The sequence below is a fragment of the Candoia aspera genome, chromosome 12 (assembly GCF_035149785.1).
Source record: "Candoia aspera isolate rCanAsp1 chromosome 12, rCanAsp1.hap2, whole genome shotgun sequence".
Taxonomy (NCBI): Eukaryota; Metazoa; Chordata; class Lepidosauria; order Squamata; family Boidae; genus Candoia; species Candoia aspera.
The window spans coordinates 4879423-4905290 of NC_086164.1; the positions used below are offsets into that span (position 1 = coordinate 4879423).

The 25868-nt window shown below is 43.7% G+C and overlaps 1 protein-coding gene across 3 annotated transcripts in view; it reads left to right on the forward strand.

Moving 5' to 3' along the window:
* Nucleotides 1-24320, forward strand: part of MTMR1 (myotubularin related protein 1) — a 42518-nt gene extending 18198 nt beyond the window's left edge. For all 3 annotated transcript variants that reach the window (XM_063313709.1, XM_063313710.1, XM_063313708.1), the window contains 11 exons: nt 285-392; nt 1545-1643; nt 1993-2076; nt 3469-3618; nt 4366-4554; nt 4690-4875; nt 7669-7875; nt 8788-8880; nt 12585-12698; nt 15649-15825; nt 23343-24320. In XM_063313709.1, the coding sequence (XP_063169779.1) occupies nt 285-392; nt 1545-1643; nt 1993-2076; nt 3469-3618; nt 4366-4554; nt 4690-4875; nt 7669-7875; nt 8788-8880; nt 12585-12698; nt 15649-15825; nt 23343-23501 (1566 nt within the window). In that variant the 3' untranslated portion in view covers nt 23502-24320. The remainder of the gene's footprint in view (nt 1-284; nt 393-1544; nt 1644-1992; nt 2077-3468; nt 3619-4365; nt 4555-4689; nt 4876-7668; nt 7876-8787; nt 8881-12584; nt 12699-15648; nt 15826-23342) is intronic.
* The last annotated feature ends 1548 nt before the right edge of the window (nt 24321-25868 follow it).

A 25868-nucleotide genomic window follows, 5' to 3' on the forward strand; every position in this document is an offset into this window, starting at 1 on the left:
TTTGTTCCATGCAGCGCATCGTGTGTTCTTCTGGAGCAGTGTTTTTCATCCTTGGCATCTCAAAGTTGCCAAGGTTGAAAAACACTTCTCCAGAGCCTTGCTCTCACAGTTTTTGCAACCAGGAATTTATGCACATTTATAAGCTAAGCGTAAAGGCCCGTGGCTGGCTTACGTGTCGTGCCACAATTATTTTGTTTTGTCTCATACAAGGGATAGAATGCTAAACATTTACCCATGGTGCATTTGAAAAAAAACTTTATTTTTTTTTCCCCTTCAAATTCCAGGATCCACATTTCGTTCTTGATGTCCCTCTTGGAGTGATAAGTAGAGTTGAAAAGATTGGAGTGCAGAGCCATGGGGACAATTCTTGTGGCATAGAGGTTGTTTGCAAGGTATGGATTGGATGGTGAGGACGTGCGTCAGCATCTCCCAGTTTCAAGTGCTTTAATTTCAATACATAGCTTAGCTTTGGGAGATTTTCATTCATTCCTTGTGGCTGAGCTATTTTTCAGCTGTGAGATGTTATTAGCATCTAACATACGAATGAAAAGAGTCGTTCATTTAGTATTCAGTGTGTACTTCTTTCCCCTTAGTGAATAGGTAGTCCTTGACTTAAGACCACAATTAGGACCAGAACGTCCATCGCTAAGCGAGACAGTTGTTAAGTGAATCGTGCCTGATTTTACAACCTTTTTGCTGTGGTTGTTAAGTGAATCACTGCGGTCATTAAGTGAATAATGTGGTCATTAAGCTTGTTGGGAGCCAGTTGGGAAGGTCGCAAATGGTGATCATGTGACCCTGGGACACTGCAAGTGTGGTAAATACATGCCGTTTGCCAAGTTCCTGAATTTTGATCACATGGCTGCAGGGATGCTGCAGTGGTCCTAATTGTGAGGACCTGTCACGAGTAACTTTTTTCAGCACCGTCGTAACTTCGACCGGTCACTAAACGAATGCCGTAAGTCAAAGACTACCTGTTCACTGAGTATGTTAGACAGTACTCTATCATATAGATGGTTGCTTCTGTTACGAAAAAGGCTACTTTTTGTTTTCTGAACAAAAGTAATGGTATATATTGTGTTAGGCTTCTCCCCAGCAAGCTGGAGTAGAACCAGTTGACCAGGCACTCAAGGATGCATGAACTTCTGATAAGATGTTTTATCGTAGAAAAGCTAAAAAAACGTTATGAAAGAATTCTGTGAAGCTCTGTGTGTAAGAATCCACCTTCAGTTCCACGTGCTGCTTTTTCCAGCTTAGAACAAATGGCTAGAAGGACTTTGCCAGGGCGGTGTTGTCTGCTGCTTGTTTGGCTGATGGCCTGATCTGCTTGCTGTGACCCTCTGAGAACTGACTTTCCCAAGCTGCTCATAAATACTGTCCTAGAAATCAGAGTTTAAGATGGAAATTTACTGTGCTCAATGAAAGCATAAATTAAACATGATTTTCTCTAATAAGAGTCACCAACACAAAATGCTTAATTTCCATATTTGTAAGTGCTGTAATTTTTCATTTAACAAGTCAGACCTAAAGATATCTTTTGACAGGATATGAGAAACTTGCGGCTTGCTTATAAACAGGAAGAGCATAGACTGGAGATTTTTCAGAACCTGATTACCCGAGCGTTTCCTCTTTCTCATGAGCTGGTAAGTATGAATGAGAAGTTCTTACCCCTAGCAAAATACGTGAGGAGGAATAAGAGGAATATAAAAAGGTTGATTCTTCATAATCACAAAACCTAAGTGTTGTCGTTGAATTGGCTCCACACAGTAGATTAATTTCATACATACATGTTATATAAATAACAGATATAGAGAGAATAAGGCTTCTATCCTGAATGGGAATACATTATGCCAGTTAATGATTTCTAAAAAAAGAATATGGGGTAGTTAAGTTTGCTGATACTTGGGAGAACTCTTACTTCTCAAAACTAAGGCTCTGTATAGAAATGACGTTCAGTGACAATAACTATTGCTTTTATTTCACTGCATTCAGCCATTCTTTGCATTCAGTTACAAAGAGAAATTCCCTACAAACGGTTGGAAGGTTTATGATCCGGTGGCAGAGTATAAAAGGCAGGTGAGCATGGTTGCTTTTCATGTTTTAAATGCCATCCTGTATCAAGCGTTCTGTACATACACACAAGCACACATAAAACATTTAATAAAAGTGACGCCATGCTACCTCCCCATTGAGTTCTTTGGTTATTGTGGACAGTGTCCTCTTCTCCATCCCAGAGAGGATGTGGAATTCTTGAACAGAAGTCTAGAGATGGCGGGTGGGTGGATGGATGGATGAACGTGCACAGATTGGAATTCCAGAAGAGATGGAAGTAATTTGAGTAGAGATTTTTAAACAGCCTGGGTGGAAGGTACACCCAGTCTCGGATGGATTGGACCTCTTTTGAACATCTAGGTCCTTCGTTTGAGGTCCTTCTGGCCCCTGCTCCTTTTGTGAAGGCACAATTACAAGCTTGCTTTATCAGCTTAGAGTGGTAAAACCTATCTAGAAAGATTGTGTATCTTTTCATTCATCCATGTACTAGGTCAGGGTTTCTCAGCCAGGGTTCTGTGGCACCCTTGGGGTTCTGTGAGAGGTCCCTAGGGGTTCCCTGGGAGATCACAATTTATTTAAAAAATCATTTCAAATTCAGCCAACTTCACATTCAAAAGGTAAGTTTCATTCTTTATTTCTAGTTTAAGAACACTGTTAATGCATAGGTACAGGCCTACACATGAAACAAATATAATAATTTTGTAACTGGTGGCCTCTATTTGAGCCTGAATGTGCAGGGGTTCCCGAGGCCTGAAAAATATTTCAAGGGTTCCTCCAGGGTCAAAAGGCTGAGAAAGGCTGTACTAGGTGCTTTACAGTAAAAACAGTATGAAAACTTTAGCTAGTGCTAATCCCATTTTTCTGTCCTATGAAGTAGAGACCATGTGGATGAATTGATCAGTAGATCAATATCATGTGAACTGTGTAACCTTTTATTACAAAATGTGTATATACATGTTTTAGTTTGAATACAACGATCTATGGGGGATATGTACAGGCCCCAAAAGTATTTGTCTGTGCGCATGAAGTAAAATAAAAATAAATGCATACATCTGAATACCAATTCTCTGCCAATGTACTCAGGATTGCTTGTAGTATACAGCAGAGCTGAATGCACATAACGTATTAACATGATACGTTAAGGATAAGGAAAGTAACAAGTGTATGCACGCTTAATATACATACCAGGACTTTTGAACTTTAAGCTGCATGCCTGCTTATATATTCAGAAACATCATTGCATTTGTGTGATTTTAATCCGGAAAAAAAAAATCAGCACTGTACTGTATTATTTATTACAATTAGGTTGTGATTGATTCCTTGGGGATTCTAAAATCAGGTACTGTGTGTCATATCAAAATTATATATTTTATACACACACACACACATACACATAAATGTTTTGTTTCAATGCAGGGTTTACCCAATGAGAGTTGGAAAATATCCAAAATTAACAGCGTGTATGAGTTTTGTGATACGTACCCTGCCGTTCTTGTTGTGCCAACTAGCGTAAAAGATGAAGATCTCTCCCGAGTGGCTGCGTTTAGAGCCAAAGGCAGAGTTCCAGTAAGTAAGACCTAGATTTGAAATCGAAGGAAGATGGCGTGAAGAGTAAACGAGACACCTTTTCAGGCAGGGAGCTCAGATGTAAAGAAGTGTTTATATTCTTTCTGTTTGAACGGGGCACGGAATGGTGCCCCTAGGTATAAGACCAGCTGGACTGCAGTTCTTCTGCTTGTAGGAATACCGGAAGGATAATACTTCAGGTCAGGTCTAAGAGTAACAGAACTTTTAAGTTTTTCTGCTTTGAAAATCCTCTTACTGGATATTACTGTTTCTTGAAAAGATAATAAGTAGTAAACCTATATAAAATAGAATTAGAAGGGATTATTAATCTGTTAAGCATCCTGTTAACGGGCAACGATCCAGAGAGTTACTTTTGCAAAAATCTTTCTTCTCTCTCTCTCTCTCTCTCTCGGTGGACAAGAGGAAATAAAACAGTAGCTTCCTTCCAGTTGTCACATCGCAACTCTTGTAAAAAAAAAAACAAAAAAAAACCTCAGCAGTTTTAAAAGTTTTGCTCTTACGAAGGAGATGTAACAGCTGTTCAAGGAGTTTAAGTGCGCAGAGTTACATAAAAATTGTTCTGTGTGCATTTTTGCTATTCTGTGTCTGTTGCTTGGGATGACTAGCCTCCAATTGGTTAATTACACCACCTTAATGCATCCCATTTAATTTAATGAATTTCTGCAAGCACTTCCTTTGTAAGTGAGTCGCTTTCTCTCCGCCCCCTGTCCCCACCTCTCCATCTAGGTGTTATCCTGGATTCACCCCGAGAGCCAGGCCACCATCACCCGTTGCAGCCAACCTCTCATAGGCCCAAATGACAAGCAGTGCAAAGAGGATGAGAAATACCTACAGACCATCATGGATGCCAACGCTCAATCCCACAAGCTTTTCATCTTTGATGCACGACAAAACAGTGTGGCGGATGCCAATAAGGTAGGAGTCACCCAAGAGAAGAGCGTTAAGGGAGCTTCGACAAGCAGGAAAACACAAGGGGGGTTCAAAGTGAAATACCAACTCATTGAATAATTTGAGATGCATTGGAGTGATGGAGGCCAACTGTATTTTCAGGCCAAAGGCGGCGGGTATGAAAGTGAAAGTGCCTATCCCAACGTGGAGTTGATCTTCTTGGAGATCCCAAACATACATGTGATGAGAGAATCACTGCGCAAGCTGAAGGAAATCGTTTACCCCACCATCGATGAGTCTCGGTGGCTGTCCAACGTGGAGAGTACGCACTGGCTGGAGTACATACGGGTAATAGCCTTGAGGAAACGTGGTACCGTCTTGTGCCTGGGCTGCTCTTCAGGCAATCGTTTACCCCCGTCAGGATAGTCTAGATCAGTGTTTCCCAATCTGGGCAACTTTAAGATGCGTGGACTTCAACTCCCAGGATTCTTAGCAATGCCCATGCTGGCTGGAGAATTCTGGGAATGGAAGTGCCCACATCTCAAAAATTGCCCAGGTTGAGAAACACTGGTCTAAATAGTGGGGAAGGATGACCTTGATCTAAACGTTGGGGATTCGACATTTGGGTTTTCGTTTAAGTAGGCTATTTGGGGCAGTGCTTTGTAATTTGAGTGAACATCATTCATTGCTGATGAACAAGTATCCTGCTTTTCCCCACTTAGTCTTGACTGCGCTCATGACAAACATAGTTGAGTCAAGATCACAGGCTTGGCGGGGACTAACTGAGTTCCTACCTGGGGATTCCCATCCCTACCTGATCTCATCTCCTGCTCTGGCTTTGGAGACAAATGCTGAGGCTGAGTCAAAATCAGAGCTGCTCCTGCTGTGCAGTTCTTTCCCCACAAATACATGGCTAATCAGCCCCAGCCTCCCTGGATTTTAAATCAACATACTGTAGTTACTTTAGAGATTGAGTGTTCCACAAAGGTTACCACAGACCTTACAGCAGCCCTGTGAAGTAAGAAAATACCATCATCCTTTCTATCGCAGTAGCAAATCCAAGACCAAAAGCCATTTAATGAATTCACAGCACAGATGAGATTTGAATTAGGGAATTCCCGACTCCCAGCTCAGCCGTTTATTTATTCAGTTTCACTGTCTCTCAAATTGGTTGGGAATTAACCGGGATTGTTTTCACTCCTGTACAGTGCTCTTTTTCCCTTGCAACATAGATCATTTGGCACATAAACCGAGGCAAATCTCCCAGTGGCAAAACGCCATAGGAACTACAATTCTGCTTGGCCAGCTACCAGGAGTACCTAATTTGTAAACACTGCAGACCTTTGTAGCTTTCTGGCTAAGTTATGGAGCGTTATGATCTATGTTCAGTTCCAGAGCACAGATTCTGTAGATGCCAAAGGTCATGGTGGCTGCTCGTATTGGATGCAGAATTCCCAGGAGTATTAATCCCCTGCGGCCCAGTCCTTTACGATCTTGTTTTGTTTATTTTCTTAAAACATTTGTATAGCTGCCCACCTTAAAACAACTCTGGGCAGCTTTTTTTTTCCTTTTTTTTTTCGTGTGTGTGTGTGTCTTCGAGTCAGTCCTGGTGGCTGCCTGGACTACTCCCTGCAGTTTCCTTGGCAAGATTTCAGAAGTTGTTTGCCACTGCCTGCTTCCTAGGGCTGAGAGAGAGTGATTGGCCCAAGGTCACCCAGCTGGCTTTGTGCCCAAGGCGGGACTAGAACTCTCCTACTACACCTGATTGGCTCTTGGGCTGAGAGAGAGGGGCTGGCCCAAGGTCACCCAGCTGGCTTCGTGCCCAAGGCGGGACTAGAACTCAGGGTCTCCTGGTATCTAGCCTGGTGCCTTCACCACGACACCAAACTGGGCAGCTTACAACCAACAAAATAGTAGTATAAAGCCAACAGCCATGAAACTAAAAACTAAGAAACCTGAGGCTGCAGCCACCCCACCCTGATGCACCCACATACTTGTCCCACCCTGGCCTCACTCTACCCCAACCCTAACCCTAACCCTAACCCTGGGAAGAGCCATATTTTAAGTGCTCCCCAGAAGGGTGGGATCTGTCAGATCTCAAGTGAGAGGATGTTCCATAGGGCAAGGGCTGCAACGGAAAAGGCACATTTCCAAGGTCGCACGAGATGGCAATGCTTAAGGGAAGGGACCTGGGGCTACAGTCTTGATAGGCTATCCAGATGGAAATTTTTATTTCATGGCAAATATTTAATGGCATACATGGATGGAATAGAAATCACTACAGAATATTGTTTAAAATATTGTTAGACTATGTATCATGTGGATTCCGCTTACTGTGTTATATGAACACAACCATTATTGTTTGTGAATGATCGTTTATGATTTAGAATACTGAGCCCATTGGGCTTTAATCAGTAAATTAGGGTTAAACATGCAATACGCAAACCTAGCAACTCTTAAGAAGGTTGGTTCATACTGCAACATTCAACAGAAATCTTTCTAGGGAGTCAGAGAAAAAATGAATTTTTTAAACCCTCTGTTTCTTCTTCCTCTAACCAAAATGTACTGGTTAGAATATGACAGTTGCCTAGTCTAAGAATTAGCCATGGTCTTTTTAGACAATTTTTAATGTGTTATTAACATTAAAATAACATTATACAGTATTTGGAATATAATGACGGTTTCATTTCTCATAACCTTCTCGGCAATTTGCAAAGAAGCTATTGGATATACCTCTGGCGCCTATTGTATGTTCCAGGGAACTGGAACTGAAATGTAACATCCATATTTGATTTAGATTTGTAACATTTGCTCGCTCACTTGGGAGACATTGATAACAATGAAATGCCACTCTGAATGTTTGTTCTTTTGAGCAAGGTGGTGGGTCTTTTATGGGGGAGGGTCTGTCAGCAATTATTGCCCGTGATAACTACTGTACCTTAAGCTTCCATATTTAGTAGCAGCCATTGCCAAGTCCCCGGGGCATTTGACTAAGGACTGTTGGAAACAAAATGTCGGATGGCATAAACCATTTGCCCAATCCTGCCGGTCTTCTGCTTTATCCTTGCACCAAGACGTCTCCTAACAGAACTTCCTTTAAGGTATCATTTCAGCCTGGATTTTTTTTTCTTTTTCTAAAAGATGCTTCTTGCTGGAGCTGTGAGAATCGCTGACAAAATCGAATCGGGCAAAACCTCAGTGGTGGTACACTGCAGCGACGGTTGGGACCGTACGGCTCAGTTGACTTCCTTGGCCATGCTGATGTTGGACAGCTATTACCGCACCATCAAAGGCTTTGAGGTCCTCTTAGAGAAGGAATGGATGAGTTTTGGACATCGCTTTGCAATGGTGAGTATAATGCAGGCCAGGAAGGCTTCTCTTTGGAATGATCTACTCTGCAACCCAAAAGGGCAGCAATCATTCCCAAGCGCCAGCAAAAAAATTTGCAAAAGAGGCTTAGCTCTGTCCTGATTCTGGTTTAGTGCAGTGAAGCTTCCTGCTGGGCTGGATTCTGATGCTGGCCAATTGCACTTGCGACCTCTGCCCCTTTTTTGCAAACGTTTCCATCCACTGCTAACATTCTACACCCATGGAAGCTGATGACTGTGTCCACCATTTGCAAGCTAGGTTCCTACATTACAGTGGTTTAGTGCAGTGTTTTCTCAACCTTGGCAACTTTAAGATGCATGGATGTCAACTCCCAGAATTCCCCAGACAGGAAAGAGGACCAGATGAGTTAATTCTACTTTATTGTAAGGCTGCATTAACAGAATCTTGCAAGTCTGAAAGTACAAATCTCCTGCCGCCTGCTTTACAGGCTGGGAAGCTAGGGAGGGTCCCTCCTGAGCCTCTTTCTCCACCCATTATGCAGCTGTGGGCTACGCTCTCTCTTATCTGACTGTTCCTAGGCAGCATCTCTTCACCCGGTCTTCCAAGGTCTTTCTCACATACTGTTACATTGAGGCACTTTATAGGTTCAGCTTCCTATAGTCCTGGAAGGCAGCCAGAATCGTATTTTAAAGATTGATTAATTTATGTGATAAATCATAATTACTGGGACCACACTTTAGCATGATGTGTTAATCCAGTCACCGAGGTAATATCTATGTTCAGCCTTGCACCCACCTCCATTTCTGTTCCTTCTTTTGCTTTCAAGGCCTTGTTTCAATTGTTCCGCCAAGGTTCAGTACTTGGTGTGCATTGAGCAAAAGGAGAAGCCTTATTCCTAAGTTCCTTTCTTTTTTTCCCCCCCTCCTCTAGAGAGTCGGTCATGGAGACGATGATCATGCAGATGCCGACAGGTCCCCCATCTTCCTGCAGTTCATAGATTGTGTCTGGCAAATGACAAAGCAGGTGAGAACTCATTCATTCATTCATTCATTCATTCGTTTTCTACTTATTTAACATATTTCCGTGCTGCCACAGTCAGAAAGACTCTTGGAAGCTAACATACAAAAGGCTCAAGTTAAAATACCCACAGTAAAAACAGCCATGAAAACACTCAAAAGTGTAAAAGTTCAAAGTAAAATAAAAGGAGAGATAAGTTAGAGTACAAATGGAAATGTTCATGTCAGGGGAAGATTCTCCAGAACAGCTCAATCTTCAGGAGCTTCTGAGAGACCAGCAAGGAGAGAGCCAGCTGATCTTTCTCAGGGAGGCTGTTCCACAGTGTTGTTGGTGCTGCTCCAGGACAGTAGCAGCACCTTCCTGTGGGATTTGCAGCAGTTTCTCCCTGGTCAGCCTAATTGGTCAGATGGTCTTGCAGGTATCTGTCAGCCTTGCAAGGTAGTCCAGACAAGCATGCCCAAATAAACCAGTCCTACTTTATCGTAAGGTTTAGTTAACAGAACCTTGCAAGTCTGAAGATACATCTCTCCCCCTGGCCTTTACAGCCCAAGAAACTAGGGAGGATCCCTTCCGAAATGTTTGCCATGCTCCCATTCTTCCTGCGGGCTCAGCTGCCTCTTACCTGACCATTGCCTCGTCTGCGACTCTTCCTCCTGTCTCCCAAGGTCATTCCCACATACCGTTACAGGATCTGGGTTCCAAGGGCAGATTGCCCAATGATCTGTTCAGCATCTCTTCAGAGGAGGTTTCCCACAATGTGAAGCATAACCACAGGGAGGAGCAGACAGAGTCCAGGGAGGTGTGAAGAACCTTTTAGTGGTACATTGTTACAACAAATCCACCTCTCCCAAAGTTTCACTGCATTGCTTTCATTGTTCATTTGTGTTCATTTTGGTGTTTGGATTTTTAAGGGAAGTGTGCACATTAAGATTACACTAAAGGGAGGTGTGATGGTAAAAGGTTTAGGAACCCCTGCTTTAGAGATAAGGTTTAAATGAAATTGTCTTATTCTTCAGAGCACACAGAACAACAACAAAACAAAAATGCTAGGTCTGTTTTAGAAATTCTGATCCATAATTTTTGTATCCTGAATATACCAACTCAAGACTAAGAAACTAGAACCCCTTTTAAAAGTTACATGGCAAGATCACCATTTTTAACAGTTCACAGCGGATCCTAAGATTCTACAGGTTGAGAATCCATAGAAAATTACTCCTCTGTTTCCGGTGGGGTGGGGTGGGGTGGTGGTCTTTTTCATCCATGCCATTTTTGGGTCTCCCAGGTCTACTCTATAGGATCGGAGATCACACTACACCCATCCAGGAAGTGATTAATGTCTCTTACATTCCTAGGAAACTCTGCTCAGCAAAGGCTGTTCCACTGATAGAAGAACGTGGATTTTTTTATGTAGTTGGTAAATGTTGGACGATGTTTCCATAACTCAATTTAAGCCAGAAGTTGCAAATACGGTATAGCGGGTGTTACAGAACTAAAGTATTTTTCGAAGAGAAAATCAAGAGTGATTTTGTAGTATTTTCTGATTATTATGAGCTCACATGGGACTGATAAACTTATCCCTGAATCTATAAACTCATTTTTTCTCAGTAGCTATCATTTGTAGCTCTGTAGTGCAGTAGTTAGTTTACATATCAAAAGCATCTAATTAATATGTGCAAACTCTTGAGATTTGCTGATTCAGAACAAATTAATAACAAGGCTTTTCTTAAAGTTTCGAGGTCGTTGTTTATACAAGCGATAGTACTCGAACTCCTGGTGACTTTGTGCACTAATCTTTGTACTTAAATTCAGCTCATTCCTAAATAAGAGTAATTCTTGGAATTATTAATCAAACATTCTTGCTTATGTTTTGTGCAGTAATGAGCTCAGATAGGTATCGTACAAGAGTTATAAAGTAGACTTTATTTAAAAAGGGGGCAGATGCTGGTTGTGATTGCAGTTGCATAGTTGCTATTCTTAATATTAAAAAAGAAGAAAGTTGGGAAGGAGACAAGAACAGAAGAAGAAAATGGGAATCAAATCAAACACACCATATCCATAAAACTGTTGTCTGGAATCCCATAAAATTCCCCTTTAAAAACCATCAACTTCAAAAAAATTTAAAAAATCCTTTTTTGTATCTTGCTTACATGGAAGGCTGTAGGACTCTCAACCTTTGCCAAAATCTTCAGATTTGACAGTCAGTTGAGGGTCTGACTGTTTGATTTGTAATTTAGCAAGATGACACAAGGAAAAATATACAAAGGAAATAAAACCAATGGCAGCAGATTGGCATAAATAAGTTAGTGGGAACTACATAAACTTATTTGAACCTGAACGACAAGGTACTCATCTTGCTATATTCTTGCCAATTTTATGAAATAGATTTTTTAAGTGCTTGGTTGGAGAGGGATAGTAAAAAGAAGAGCATAAAAATAAGTGGTGGCAACTTTCAGAAATACCAGCAGAGATACCCATTTTTTTTTCGTTCTAGATAAATCCAAACTGTTTCAAGGTAAATTATGTACCAATGATCACTGGTGAGAGCCTTGGCAAGTTTTAGTATGTGAAACTCAATTTTTATTCCACTTGATCTTAATTAGCATCCCCAACAGATGTAAAAATGTTTCAGGATGGTTTCTTATGACAGAACAGCCATGGAGGTCTACTTTGGATGAAACACTGAACCAGCAACCCTTCCAAAAACTTGCATTCTTGAACAACAGAGCCCCTGAGGAAGAGTCTTAATCTCCCACTGGGAAATTTAGGAGTCTGCCAGATACTTCCTACCAGCTCTCTAGCCTGCTTGAAAAAAGCATTTTGTACATGGCCACAGAACACAATAAGAGTTACAGCAGCTGACCCTCTTCCAGGAAACTGAATAACAGAAAACAGTTTTTCAAATAGCTCTGGTTTTTTTGGCAAAAGGTTTTAAGGGCCTAGGTACTTATAAAACATCTTTCCCAGCAAGATTTGGCCTGCCCGTGCCTTTTTCTGACAGTTCCTCCCACTGCATGAATGACAGTGGTAGAAACCTATCAGCATGCCTTCTCAGCTTCTCTGTGGTCGCCTACCACTCCCACCTCCACCCCTGCTTCCTGATATAGGGAAGGTCCCTGGCCTCTTGACCTTTAAGAAGGTTTTGAAGACCTTTTCTGCAGGGTGTGGAGGACAAAGAACTGCCTTAAACTATATAGATTGGAAACTGCTGTTTTGCTTTTACTTGTTTCTGATTGTAAATCTTGAAGTATAAAGCCTTGTCTAAATTAATAATCAGCAGGATTTTATACAGTATCACGGTTGAAGTCCATCAAGGATGGGCAAGCTGGACATAATGTGCCTGTCTTGCTTGGCACCTTCAAATCAAGAGAATTCTTCTGTCCGTGGCAGAAAGTTAAGGATCTGATTAAATAATATCTAGGTCAGGCATTTGCACAAAGCAGCGAAGTCTCGCAATTGAACTCTTGTCTTTGAATTGTCATAAACCTTCATATTTTGCCGTAGATTAACTGGGTTAACAGAATTGGCTAAGGTGGCCAATGTGAGCATCTGCAAGGGCTGGGATCCTGCAGCTGAACCGCACCAGCCTTGCTTAGCATGTTGTAGAAACTGGGTCTGTGTCTAAGTACACGGTAATCCATTCACTGGAATGAAACGTGGATTGGCTTTTACTAATGAAAAAAAATAATAATCTAAATGTCTTACCATTTCAGTTTCCAGCAGCGTTTGAATTCAACGAGCTCTTTTTGATCAGCATTTTGGATCATCTTTATAGCTGTCTCTTTGGCACCTTTTTATACAACTCAGAACATCAGCGAGTAAAAGAGGTAAATCAGCAGCGGATGTGATGGTCTGATAAGAGGCAAAAGATGTGTGGGGCTGTTTTGTGTCTGCTGCCGACCTTGAAAGTTTTTAAATGTTCATCTCTCGCTTGAAGTGCGAATAGGGACCAAATACCACAAACGCAGCACAGGAGTCTTTGACGAGAACGCGTTTCTGTCCTTAAGAGCTATTAAGATTTCTAGCTCAGACTACAAGCTTAAGTGCATAATCTGACACTGAAGTGTTTGGAATCTGACGTTTCTCCCTGTGGGTTGGATTTCTGCCTCTGGGTCATAAATGTGCCTTATGGCACTGGCTGTGGGAGTCCTTGGTTTTCAGGGCTAGAATATGCAGACTGGGAAGAGCCTTTTCTTCAGCACCTTCAGGCCAGTTCTCCTTCCCTTAAGGGAGGTGGGCTTCAAGTATTCCCCCCCCCAACTTTTAAGGAAGAGAGGAGGAGGAGCACCCATGGAAAGCCCACCTATGGCCTTTCTGAGAGCAAAGCTAGAAAATCTTTCTGACAGAAGCCTTGGAGAACTGGTGCCCATCAGAGTAAACAGTTTTACATTTGCCCAGAAATGGGTGATCTGAGAACCCCTCTGGATACACCTGAAAAAACTTGCAGTCTCCTGGTCTTATGAGAAGAGAGACATGTGGGAAAAAGTAATGTAAGCTCAACTAAAGGCTAATGTAGCTGAAACTGCACCTTCTCCTAACAGTGGGTCCCAGGAGGTGGGCCTTCAATGCCATGGCTCCCTCCTTGTGGAACATTCCCCCACCCCCAAAGTTGGGCTTGCTCCTTCCCTGCTGTTGTTTAGGACAGTGTTTCTCAACCTTGGCAACTTTAAGATGGGTGGACTTCAACTCCCAGAATTCCCCAGCCAGCATAGTTGCCAAGGTTGAGAAACATTGGCTTAGGAAGTCCCTCAAGATCTGGTTATGTCATCAGGCCTGGCGGTCTTTGGGAACTGGAGACATTCTTAGATGGCTCCACTGTGATTGACATTCTTGCTCTCTCCGAGGGGTTTGCATATTTTAAAATTGCTGATAATATTTTTATTTGAATAATTACTTGTTATCTTTTTATAATGATTTTTAAAAATCTATCTGCTGTTTTGTTTTACTGCTGTACGCCTCCCAGAGTTTCTTTGGGTGAGGTGGGCGGCCACATAAATCTGATTAATAAAGAAATAAAAATAAACAGGAAAACAAGAACAACATCAGGAAATCTGGCCTTGTCCACATGTTTGACGAAACCTGCCTTTTTGCCTCATTGTCTTCGTCCTACAGCTTGGGCTTTCTTCCCCCAAGATGCCAAGGGCACTCTTGTGCCACCAAATGACTGCCTATCCAAATGGTCAGTCTGGTTCAGGTGGACAAATAAAGGAGTTGTAGAGTTGCTGGTGTCATGGTGAAGGCATCAGGCTAGAAACCGGGAGACCGTGAGTTCTAGTCCTGCCTTGGGCACAAAGCCAGCTGGGTGACCTTGGGCCAGTCCCTCTCTCTCAGCCCTAGGAGGAAGGCAATGGCGAACCACTTCTGAAAAACCTTGCCAAGAAAACTGCAGGGACTTGTCCAGGCAGTCTGCAAGAATTGGACACAACTGAATGGAATTTTTTGAGTTGTATACAATATATTCCATGCCAGATTGACCTGTTGCTTGGATCACGCAGCCTCAGAGTTGAACGAAGGCTGTAGACAGAACATTCTGAGTCATCTGAAGGCTCCTGCTAGGTAGTGTTTCTCCCAGCAAGCAACTTGAGAGCAGGTGGTATTGCTCTGAAATGTCTCTGCTTTAGGGTTTGAGCAAGCACAGCCAAGTTGCGTAGCCGCACCACAAGATGGAGCTGAATTACACATCCTCACCCAAATACCATGCCTATCCGGCAGCTCCCACTCATGAATGGATAATCTAATGCAGCTTTCTTTAAAAAAAAAAGGAAAGGAAAGAAGGAAGAAAAAAAGAAAATGCAATTTAAGAGACAACTGTAGTGGAAACAGATGCTTTATAGCACTGGAGGAGTATAAAATTGCAAGAGGAAGCTGATAGGAATTCTGATTCTGCAACCTTGATTTAATAATGGCTTTATACTGAAGATGGGGTTTGACTCAGAATTTTAACAACCCTGTTAAACGTGGCCATTTAATTATAACCACAATGTTTAGGTAGGTGTAAAGATTGTGCCCCTTCTCTACAGTACCACTTCATCAATTCCATACTGTAGTGTTTGCTGACATCCACACAATTTCATTTTGTTGCTTTCAGTGTTATTTCCCTCCTCCCCCCTTTCCAACCGGTGTCATTCCCTGTGACAAGTGCATCACAGCTCCTCCAGGCTTGTTATTTGCCAAACGTGCCTAAATTTTAATGGATATATTACCCAATAAAAGTGAACTTTAAAAAAAAACCAATAAGGACTATTGCTCAGTATTCTAAAATAACCCTTGCCCGCTTTGTGCTGGCCGGAGAACCACAAGTAAAGGCCGAGAATGTTCTCATGCCTTGGGCAGGGGGTTGGTCTAGAAGACTTGCAAGGTCCCTTCCAACCCTATGATTCTACGATCATGCCATTTTCCAGAGCAGGGCATTTGGGAGGGCACTTCAGGCGGTGACCAGCCGTGCCAGCCCATCTAGCCCAAGGAGGTACCTCTGAGCAAATCTCCAGTGATGGCTCAAGAAAAGGACACATGGGAATTCCTCAGCTGAAAAATAGAAGTAGAAATAGTTCCGGGATTGGTATGTTGGATAATAGACCTGGAAGTGGCCATCTAGGCCATTCAGTCAAGCCCCTTGCTATGGGCAAGAATCCCAATTAAAATAATTCCTTTAAAAATGCCTGTCTGGCACCTGCATGAACTCTTCCAGGAGAAGGTTGCTCACCAACCCTCTGCGTTCTAGTGCAATATAATTTTTTTGCAAGTATGCTTTTTCACAACCTTGTTTGTTTTCTTCAGGACATAAGTACCAAGACCGTCTCTTTGTGGTCCTACATTAATAGCCAGGTTGAGGAATTCAGTAACCCTTTCTACGTCAACTACAAAAACCATGTTCTGTATCCAGTAGCCAGTCTAAGTCACTTGGAATTATGGGTAAACTACTATGTACGTTGGAACCCCCGAATGAGACCGCAGGTAGGCTTTGCGTGTGTCCTGCTGTTTGTGTGCGTTTTACAAATTGAAAATTTAAAAACAAATGATATAAATGCATAATCCTGGACTAGAAATCTTCAGAGCTTTGACTATATCGTACAAGAAGTCAAAGGTGTGATTGACAGGAGACTGGACCTGCTGGACTTCCTTTCTCTCCCTTTCATCTCGGGACAGCTCACAACGTATTCACTGTGTCATTGTTGCTGAAAACTGTAGATAGACGTCATAATTCTTGCACTTTCTCCCACCAGCCTAGGTCCTCTGGAAGACCTAGAGGATTTGTTGAGTCCGGTCTTCTGCTGCACGCAGGGTGTTGGAGAGACGTTTGGGCACTGCCTTCCAGTGACTCCAGGGCCCAGTATGGGCTGACACTGGCCCTGTGTTCACAGAAAAGTGGGAGAAAGAACAAAGTATATTTCTCAAAGGAGAAGAAAGGGGATCAGCACAAAGTAGGAGCCATCCAGAGGAGGAATTTTGCATATTGCATATATATTGTCCCTTGGTAGTTCACTATGAAGAGAGCCAGTCTAGCGTAGTGGTGAAGGCACCAGGCTAGAGACCGGGAGACCGGGAGTTCTAGTCCTACCTTGGGCACAAAGCCAACTGGGTGACCTTGGGCCAGTCCCTCCCTCTCAGCCCTAGGAAGGAGGCAAGGGCAAACCCCTTCTGAAATCTTGCCAAGAAAACTGCAGGGACATGTCCAGATAGTTGCCAGGAGTCAACACTGACTCGAAGGCATCAAAAAAAAAAGAAAGAAGAAGCTGCCCAGAGTTGTTTTAAGATACAGTACAAATTATGCCTTCATTTGTGACAACCTGGAAGTTCTTTCTGCGGTGGCTGTTCACACACACAAGTCATCTAGTGTGACATACACCCCAGGCTGTTGTGAGGGTATGTTTTTAATGGATGGTATTTGTGTCTCTCTTATTTTCTGTTTTGACTTTCTGACTGCCTTGCTGCTTTATTTATGCTGAAGTCTGATTATGAGATCTCCCTTCTATTCCCTCTGCACTGGGTATGGGTCTAGATCCTCTTCCTCTTTCAAAATCAAGACAGGCTATGCTAATGCTGCGGTGCTCCACCTGGCAATAAAAATACTGCTGAAGCTGCACTCCCCTTGTCTAATCCACTGGATTTAGCTTGGTCTAGGATGCTCACAGTTTCCCAGTAGAAACTATGGTGGAGTCTGTCCATGTGTTGTGAGATTAAGGAGTTTTCCTTGTGTCTTCTGATTGCTAGTTGGTGTTCATGGATGCGCTCTGCTAGTCTTCTGTCTGTCCTGCATAGTGGCTGTTACAGTCCTTACAGCAGCCCTCTCCAGCAGCCTGCATCCAAATAAGCAGGGATTAACATCAAACAAACAATCAAACAGAAAACAATACCCTAATCAAGGAACTCCCAAGGAGAAAACCATACCCCCACCAACACTGGCAAGGGAAGATACTATATATAAACAGGGAGGAAACCCCACACTCCCTCGCACTGATGTTGTTACCTAGTCGGGTAATGAGACATCTGCAAGCAAACCACCAAGCTCAGAGAGCACCACGGACTGCACAAATAAGACTTACTGCCTATTATTAAATTCTTGCCTATTATTAAATGTATACCCTGCTTTTCTGCTTATATAAGCAGAAGGGTGGCTTACATCCATAAAACAAAATGTAAAAATGACAGTCAAATCGGTACAGCTAAAGTCAAAATGAAAATTCTGTTCAATTAACTGTTAAAAGCATGGTGAAAAAAACGTTTGGCCATTTTCCTAAATACTTGGAAAGTACTTGGAGAGAGCATTGCAGGGCCTGGGAGCCCCACAGGAAAGGGCCTTGTCCCACCTGGTAGAGAGGCCAGACTTGTAAATCAGTGTTTGCTGCTGAATCAGCTGCTGGCTGGGGAATTCTGGGAGTTGAAGTCCACCCATCTTCCAGTGGCCAAGGTTGAGAAACACTGTTGAGGATAGCGCAGTGCTTTTCTTTACCCAGTCACAGTTAATTTACCGGATCTCTCATTTTTGCAGCTCGACGGCTGAAATAATTTTTAGTGCCATGTGCTCTTCGTCTTTGGAATGAGACCTTCTACTTGATTAGAAGTTAGGATCCCCTGCATATGCTTCATAGGGCTAGATATCTAGGGAATTCCCTTTCCCCTTAGGAAGCTTTTTCAGTAGCCAGATTTCAAGACTCAAATCGTTAGCAGTTTGCCTTCCGTCTCTTGCCTTCAGATTTTGCGTGGCCACCCGACAAAGACATTTTGGGTGCAGAAGACGGCCTACTCGCTGATTGCCTCCTAAAACCTATTAGGAAGCGCATTTGGTTGCCAGCTCGGATTATCCATTTGTGCTGACTCCAGTTTCCTTTGCTAAAAGCAGACCTCCCTTTTATAGTAGCTAGTAAATAGCGTCTCAGCCTCTCTCTCTGGAATCCCTTAACATGTCCCATGAATAAATTGCTTTCAGCTTCTTGGGGTAGATGCTTTTGGAAATCAGCTTGCTCAAAGAAAACCATGTGAAATGCAGGAAACGTATGCTGTGATTAGATGAGAGAGCACGTTCTCGATTATCTGATCAGTAATTATAAACTAATGAATATGCCACTCTGGAATGGAATTTTGGCAAAAGCCGCCTATTCCTTACATCAGATGCATCGGGTCCCGGTTGCAGATTGTTTTGAGGAAACCACAATTCCGGGAGGAAACGTTTTATCTAGACTGCTGGGAATATAGCCTCGCATAGAAAAAGCTTTTGGGGTGGAAAGAACACGCACAAATGTGTGCTCACGTTTAAATGAAGCCATTACAATAGGCAAAGCAGCAAACGGCTACAACCACGCCCCCAGCCACAAAAGTTTGGTGCCAAAGTATAGACAGATACCACAGTCAACATTTCATTACTGATTATTCATGCAAATATTAAAGCCATCTGCGACGGTTCCCAAAATAAAAATGGACAGATCTCAGAGTGGGGGAGTTCCTGTTCCTCGCCCAGCCAAGTTTTGGTGGTAAACCCCAGATCTGCTTGTTGCCCCCGAAGCCAGCCATGAAGGAATGCTGTCTTGCTACAAACAGACCTGGGGTGTTCGCACCATGGGGGTGTCCTGCATTTTAAAACAATTATCACAGGAACTGGGGATCTGTCTCGGTTTCCCCCTTGAATGCTTTGAGGGTAAGCAGAGAAGAAGTTCCTGAAGGACCCCATGGGGACATGCCCCATACCAACACAGCTGCATGGGCATTGCACAAGGTTGGCAGTGCCCAGATCTTGTAGTCATGGCTGTGGCAGGTGGGCAAAGTGGGGTAATGCACCGGAACATTATTCCCTTGCAGGGACCATCTGCATGAAAAGGGCATGCAGAGCCCTGAAGAAGAACCCTCATGTTCATGAGCATCCCACTAAAAGGGGCGTTCGGTTCCAATGATTCGCTGTTGCGTTTCAAAACTCCGGAAGCCATTCCTGGTTGGAATGAAACTAGAAACTGGTTTGAGGAAGGTGGCTTTCCGGTCCTCTGCAAGCTTAGCTGGGAATAAGCTCTTGTGAAGGTTAACCTGAGGGAAAACGTGCCTCAGCTTACCTGGGGCAGGTGAGGCTCCCCTCTTCATACATCTGTGGGATTTAGAGGGGTAAAAACATCCTAGGGTGTGCTGTGATTCACAACAGCAGTGCACAGTTTGTTTGTCTTTTTTTTTTTCCCCAGGCATAAAACAAGATGGTTTTCTTAGTTGCAGTCATGTTGAGCTGATTTTTCCCTCCCATTGTGTGACAGTGGGCCCCTGGGCCCCTATAAATTTCTCTGCCTCCTCTTTGCATTTTTCCCTGTCCCTTCTCAGCCTCGTGAGCCCATAACCTTTATCCCACATGAGCCCTGTCTGCATTACTCCGGAGTACTTTGGCAGGCTCCTGTTTTTAAAAACATCTCCGGACTGGCTGTGGAAATGGTCGGTTACGATTGCTGAGAGATTAAAGGCCACTCTGGCAGAGCAGCCTCCCCCCCTCCCCACCCTGGTGCCCCCAGGGTTACACTTGAATCTTTTCCACTTGCCAAATTAAACACATCTTCAGCCAGGCATCCCGGGCTGCTATCTGTTGTAAAAGTGGAGGCTTCCCTGGAGAAATTTCTGTCCGTGACAGGTACTGTAGATCACACTCAGTATGGACGTTCGTGAGTGGGATAAGCACATTGGTATTTGATCTTGTCCCACCGCAGGTCACAATCTTGCATGCTTTCCAAACCCTGTGCCAAAGAAGGGAATAGCCACAGTCAACCCTCCAGAAGGCAGAGAACGCCCATTATCGTTCTGCCTCAAGGAGGTGGGCGATGGTTGGGTGCCTTGTTCTGTTCCATTGCATTATTCTAGCAGCAAGAATGAGGGTGGGATCATCTTATAGAATCAAGGAGTGGGGTTAAAATAGCAATTGACCGGTAATGCTCTGTTACGTGTGAACGTATGTTAGACAACAGGTGCAGTATACTGTCCCTTAATTCTCCCTTCAAGTGTGTGAGTGTGTGTGAGTTAATAGCTGTAGTATTATTTCCTTCAGTTTTTTTTCCTTGATTGTATAGTTTTAGTAAATAACATCATTACTTTACTACTGTTTATTTTTGATGTTACGTAAATATAGAGAGCTCTTCCATCAAAGTCAAGTTCCTTGTATGTCTAATCATACTTGGCCAATAAAGGATTCTATTCTATTCTAATTTCATTCTACAGATGCTTTTCTTCTAGTTGGGGTGGGGTGGGGGGGAATTAAGGCCCTACAGAAGAAACACATTCACTGCAGAACAATTTTCATTTGAATGGGCGTCCTTGAGCTAGTAAAGGGAAGCAGAAGTCTGTATCGTTTGGTTCCATACAGTTTAGAACAAGCCATGCCTGAAGTGAGTGGTGGTTCTATCGCCTTTTATGCTTCTCCTTGTGGGGGTGAATGTTATCCCGATGTGCCACGCAGTGCTGAAAGAGTGGAGTAAAATAGATGCCATCTCCCTCTCCAGATGTGTCGAAAGAAAATCCCCGTTAAATGGTGGCGGTTTTGAGCTTGCACTAGATGCGAGACAGAAGCTGTGTTAGCAAAAACGTGGCCTCTGCTCATGATTTTTATATTGCCATCCTGCCCACTGGGCTGCCACGTAACCTTCTACTTGTGATCTACAGGTTAGGTTCTTATAATTAGCGGTGCGGTGGGAGAAATAGGAGCCTTCTTAATTAAGCAGCTAATAAATCCTGAAATGGAATCGCTGTGCTCTCCAGCCAAATTCAGAACAAACGCTTGCTCTCTCCGGTAGATTTGAAGCATCTTAAAGCCTTGTAATTCCAAGGTTTTATTCATACACATCTAACCAAGTCCGATAAAGTCCGGTAGAAGCATTTCCACACCGTGCTAGATTTGAGTGGCTTTTAAGTTTGGTCCAGGGCTGGGGTGTGTTTGTGTCTGGCTTAGTGTGTTTCACCAACCCAACTTGTTCGGTCACTTGATGGTGCAGCGTATTGTGCAATCCCAGAAAACAGGTCAACTCAGCAACCAGATTAAATGTAGTGTGTGAATGCAGCCACTCAGCCCACTGCCCCATCAGTGGCAATAACCCTCCCACACACACACACACACCTTCTTTCCAACACACGTGTGCATTTTCAGTGGCTACGACTCCACACAAGGGCAAAATTATGACATAGAAAGCGAACACCACTCCCCCTGCTAGAATCCAATGAATGACTGACTTCTTAAAAACAACTAGCTCAGCCCTCTGCCATCAGGTGCCCTTCAGAGGTCTTGGGGTCTGCAAGCCCCCAAATGCCCAACAGACATTGTGCCAGCAGATGGGGAAGGGTTCATCTGCCCAGAAGACCCAAGCGTCTTTCACTTCGGATTAGTCATAAATCAGGACTCCCGGAAGGTAGGGTTTCTACCTTTGCAGCCAGGGGTTAACCTTCCCCCCCTTTCCTTGTGATTTTTTTTTTTCTTCCAAATAAGCAAGGCGGGTCTGTGTTCTTCTAACCCTTTAGAGCAGTGTTTCTCAACCTTGGCGAGTTCAAGATGGTTGGACTTCAACTCCCAGAATTCCCCAGCCAGCCACCCATCTTGAACTCGCCAAGGTTGAGAAACACTGCTTTAGAGATAGCAACGCTCCTGGAACAAAGTTGATTTGCGGACACAAAGCGGAGATGAACTTTTCTCTCTCTCGGTGCAGGGGATTTAACGTGCTTATAACCTAACCAAGTGACTCGAAGGCCGGCAGGAGTTTTTAAAAGATGGCCCCCATCAACTTTCCAGTTAGCATTAGGTAAAAATGGCACACACGCATGCACCCCCCCCCCAAAATTAAAGATTTCTCCACAAGGTGGAAATCTGCCTGTTTTTTTGCTCGCCTCTAGGATAATGGCTGTATGCAGAATACGAAAACGCAGCCCAGGTGTAGGACAGCTCCATGCTCCACTCTGGATGCGTTCGGCTGTAGAGTTGAAAACGTGTAAGGTTTGCCAAGCGTTGCTTAGCAATAGACCCCTCGGCTGCCGCAGGGCCCCTCATGCACCAGGAGAAAAATGATAGACCCCTTTCTCAGAAAAGCCGCTTTGCCAAAGCTGCTCTGAACAGCAATTGGTTCATCTTCCTTCTGCACTAGGCAGACTTCAAAAGCCGGCAGGCAAATTGCGGTGTTCTTTCTAGCTTTCTTCCAGAGGTGAACGGCAACCAGTTGCTCATTAGCGGAGGAAAGCTTGAAGTTCCAACACCGGATGCTTGTCGGTTGTTCTTTAAGTCCCTGGCCCTGCTAAGTAGGCCGAGCCAGTAAAAAATAGGCTTCTAAAAATCCTCTTTGGATTATCTTTTTAGATAGCTTACAGTGGGTACACACGATGCTTCCAAAGCCCATTTGAATGGGAGTCCAGACAGCGCTATCTTCCGCGTAGTAGCATGTTCCATCTTCCCATTGAGGCCTTCGCTGATTTTTCACGTCAAGAGATAATCTTTTAAAGAGCAGGAGGTGGAATCATTACAGGCTTTTGATTGCCAGGACATTGGTCTGGAAACATCCATGTTCCCAACTATTTGATTAAAACAATGCCGTTGTCTTAACAGTAGATTTTATTTTTTTTTAATGTAGTAAAATCATACTAACCTCATCTAGAAGTTGGGGTTTTTTTCTGACTGTGCCTGGGCATTGGCAACTCCTGGCAAGGAGAAACCTACAGGTTCCCTGTCTGCAGGCTTTTGGCCATTGCGAAGAGACTTTTTAGAATAATAATTTGGGTTGCTACATTTCTCAGCTTCAATTTTCAGTGAGGTCATTGTAGGCCTGCATCTCACCTCTTTTTATTTTAGTTACGTTTTATATTTTATTTTTAATACCTGTTCTTCCATGACAAACCATCCCAAGCAGGGTTTTTTTTTCTCTTTTTTAATGGAAAGGTTAAAGTAAGTCTTCCTCAAAAGGGTGAACGGTTGGAAGACTTTTAAACCTTGGCTTTTGTGACTTTCAAAGGAAACCAAACCGTGTGTTAAATTCCAACAGATGCCAGTTCATCAGAATCTGAAAGAACTGCTTGCCATCCGAGCTGAACTGCAGAAGAGGGTGGAGGAGCTGCAGCGGGAAGCGGCCACACGCTCCATTTCGTCTTCATCCGAGCGAGGGTCCTCCCCCGTGGCCACACCAGTCCACACTTCGGTCTGACCGGCCAGCAAGGCCACGAGGTTTGCTTGCAACCGAGAGACACGGATCTGCTGCCAGAAACTCTCCCTCCAGCTGGTGGTGTTGGGGGGAGTGGGGCGCCACCTTTCCTTCGTGTCTGTTACAGTAAAGCCAGAAGTATTTTCTTGCAGTATAAAGCTGTAGAGTGGTGGTGCATAGTTTCTTTCTTATCTGATGTTTTTTTGGTGTTGATCATTGAGTTTATAGCCAAACCCTTCCTTTTTTGAACTTGCAGCAAAACCAGGGATCTCTTTGGTGGGCCCGGAATGTGGGGAACGTGTTACAATGTCATCTCCCGGTGGGAAATCATACCAAGTGGGCTTGATTTCTGAAAAAGGGGAATCTTCTGGTTTCCTTGGTACTAAATACACAGAGGGGTTTTGTTTTTGTTTCTTTTTCCTCAGAGGGGGGAAAGCAAGCCACGGCAAGCATTGTATTTCTGGGAACCGTTGCAGATGACCTGACGCACTTTGAAACGGATTTTTTTATTCCTATAGCAGTTGTATATTTTGAATGAAGATGCTAAAAAGCAATGAGCGGGATTTGTCGCATGTGAGACACACCTGCTGGCTGTAAAAGTAATCTTTGAATCCGTGGATTATTGAATACTACTTTTTGCACGTTTTCCGTAGTTACCGCTCACTTTTGTCCAGATGAAACAGAGATACGGAACTGACTCGGTTATTCCTTTTTTTTTTCCAGAATATTTTTCAGTTCTGAATGGTCTTTACACCTTCCCACGGCATCTAAATAGGTGAATTGCTGGTAGACATACTTTGTTAAAAATCTATGTACCCAAGAGCAAGCTCTCTCTTGTGACTGCAGACCACCTTCAATGTGAACAGAAGCTAATCTTTTCAAGGGGTTTCGAAAAGATAGCAAATTGTAACAAAGCAGCTAAATAAAAAGTTCTTTCACCAGTCGGTTGTTGTGGGGTGGGGTGCTTTGAGACGGTAAAAGCTGTTGTGCTGTTCTCTCTCTCCTCCTGAGCAACGCAATTTATTCCTCTCCGAAAAAAAGCATGGCTGCCATTAGTGACAGGCAGTGGGAGTCTGTGACCACCTTAACCTTAGAGCTGTGCAAGGTGGGTCACAAGTGATGGTTGGTTAGCCAAGACTACAGTGTTGCACGCTGTTCAGTTCTGTCTCAAAGCAGGCTACACAAAACCATCACCAGGGATGGGGGCAGTTGGGGGGAAGGGTATCGGTGGTGGTAGTGTCCCCAATCTGGGCTCCATTAGCCAAGAAGGCTGGTTGGAACTGCTAGAAAACTTAACGGTTTACGCTGGCCACCCATGATCCCAAACTGAACACCTTTCTGGCCACACGGCTGAAATTTGGAGGCGCACTTACGAAAAGTCTGTCTGGTTTCTGTCAGTCTGAATGAGCAAAGGGAACCCCCTCCCATTCCCCCTCCCCAAATGGGGAAATCTATCCTCACCCACTTTGCGAATTTACACCGTGAAATCCCACCCACCTCCCCTTTAACTGGCACAAAAGGTTTCTTACCCTTGCCAGGAAGGGATCTTGACTCTCTTTGACCCCTCTTTCATGCCAGTCCTGATGGGGAAGGAGAAGACAGCAGACCCACCTCCCTCCCAGCAGTAAGGCTTGAAAGGGGGGCAGTGGGTTGATGGAGATGCTGCTCCAAGTGGCCAGTGTCTCCTCCTCGCTTTCAATATTGGGGACCACGCGGTGGTCTAAGCATTGGACTGAAGATTCCCCCAACACGCTCACCTGCCTTATTCATATGGGAAGCCCATCAACGTAATTTCTGATTCAATGCAGAGGTCTGGTGATCAAAGACGATGCGTCAAAACTGTTACAGGTGCCCCCCTTGCAACTTTGCTTTTAGAGGCCGAAAGAGAGGTTGGCCAACAGTTGTTGCTGCAACGGCATGCAAAGACAGTCGCCCCATCGAGTTTTCCCCTGCCTCTATTACAGTGGTTCCCTCCCACATGGAAGTAGGGTTTTGCAGTAAAAGGAACATCCCTTACGGGTGCAAGAAGAGATCCTTGTTTACACGAGAAAGTCGGCTGCACATGGGGGAAATGCACCCAGAGGGGACACAAGCACACCGTTTTGTTGTACGAGTCATTTTTTTCATTTATTGTTTTTCCAGTTTGTACTTCAGCATTCAAGTTTGGATAGCCATCCCCCATAATTCTTATATGCACTTTAGCAAAATGAGTCTGCCTTTTTTTTTTTTTGGTAATACGCAATTGTCAACTTGGATAGATCATTTCTGTATTAGCCAACGGTATGTATGTATTGCTTAAACAAAAGCTTCGCTTCTTTGGACACCATCTCCTCTCTTACTTGGTTGTCTCTGGTCTCTTATATTCCTTTT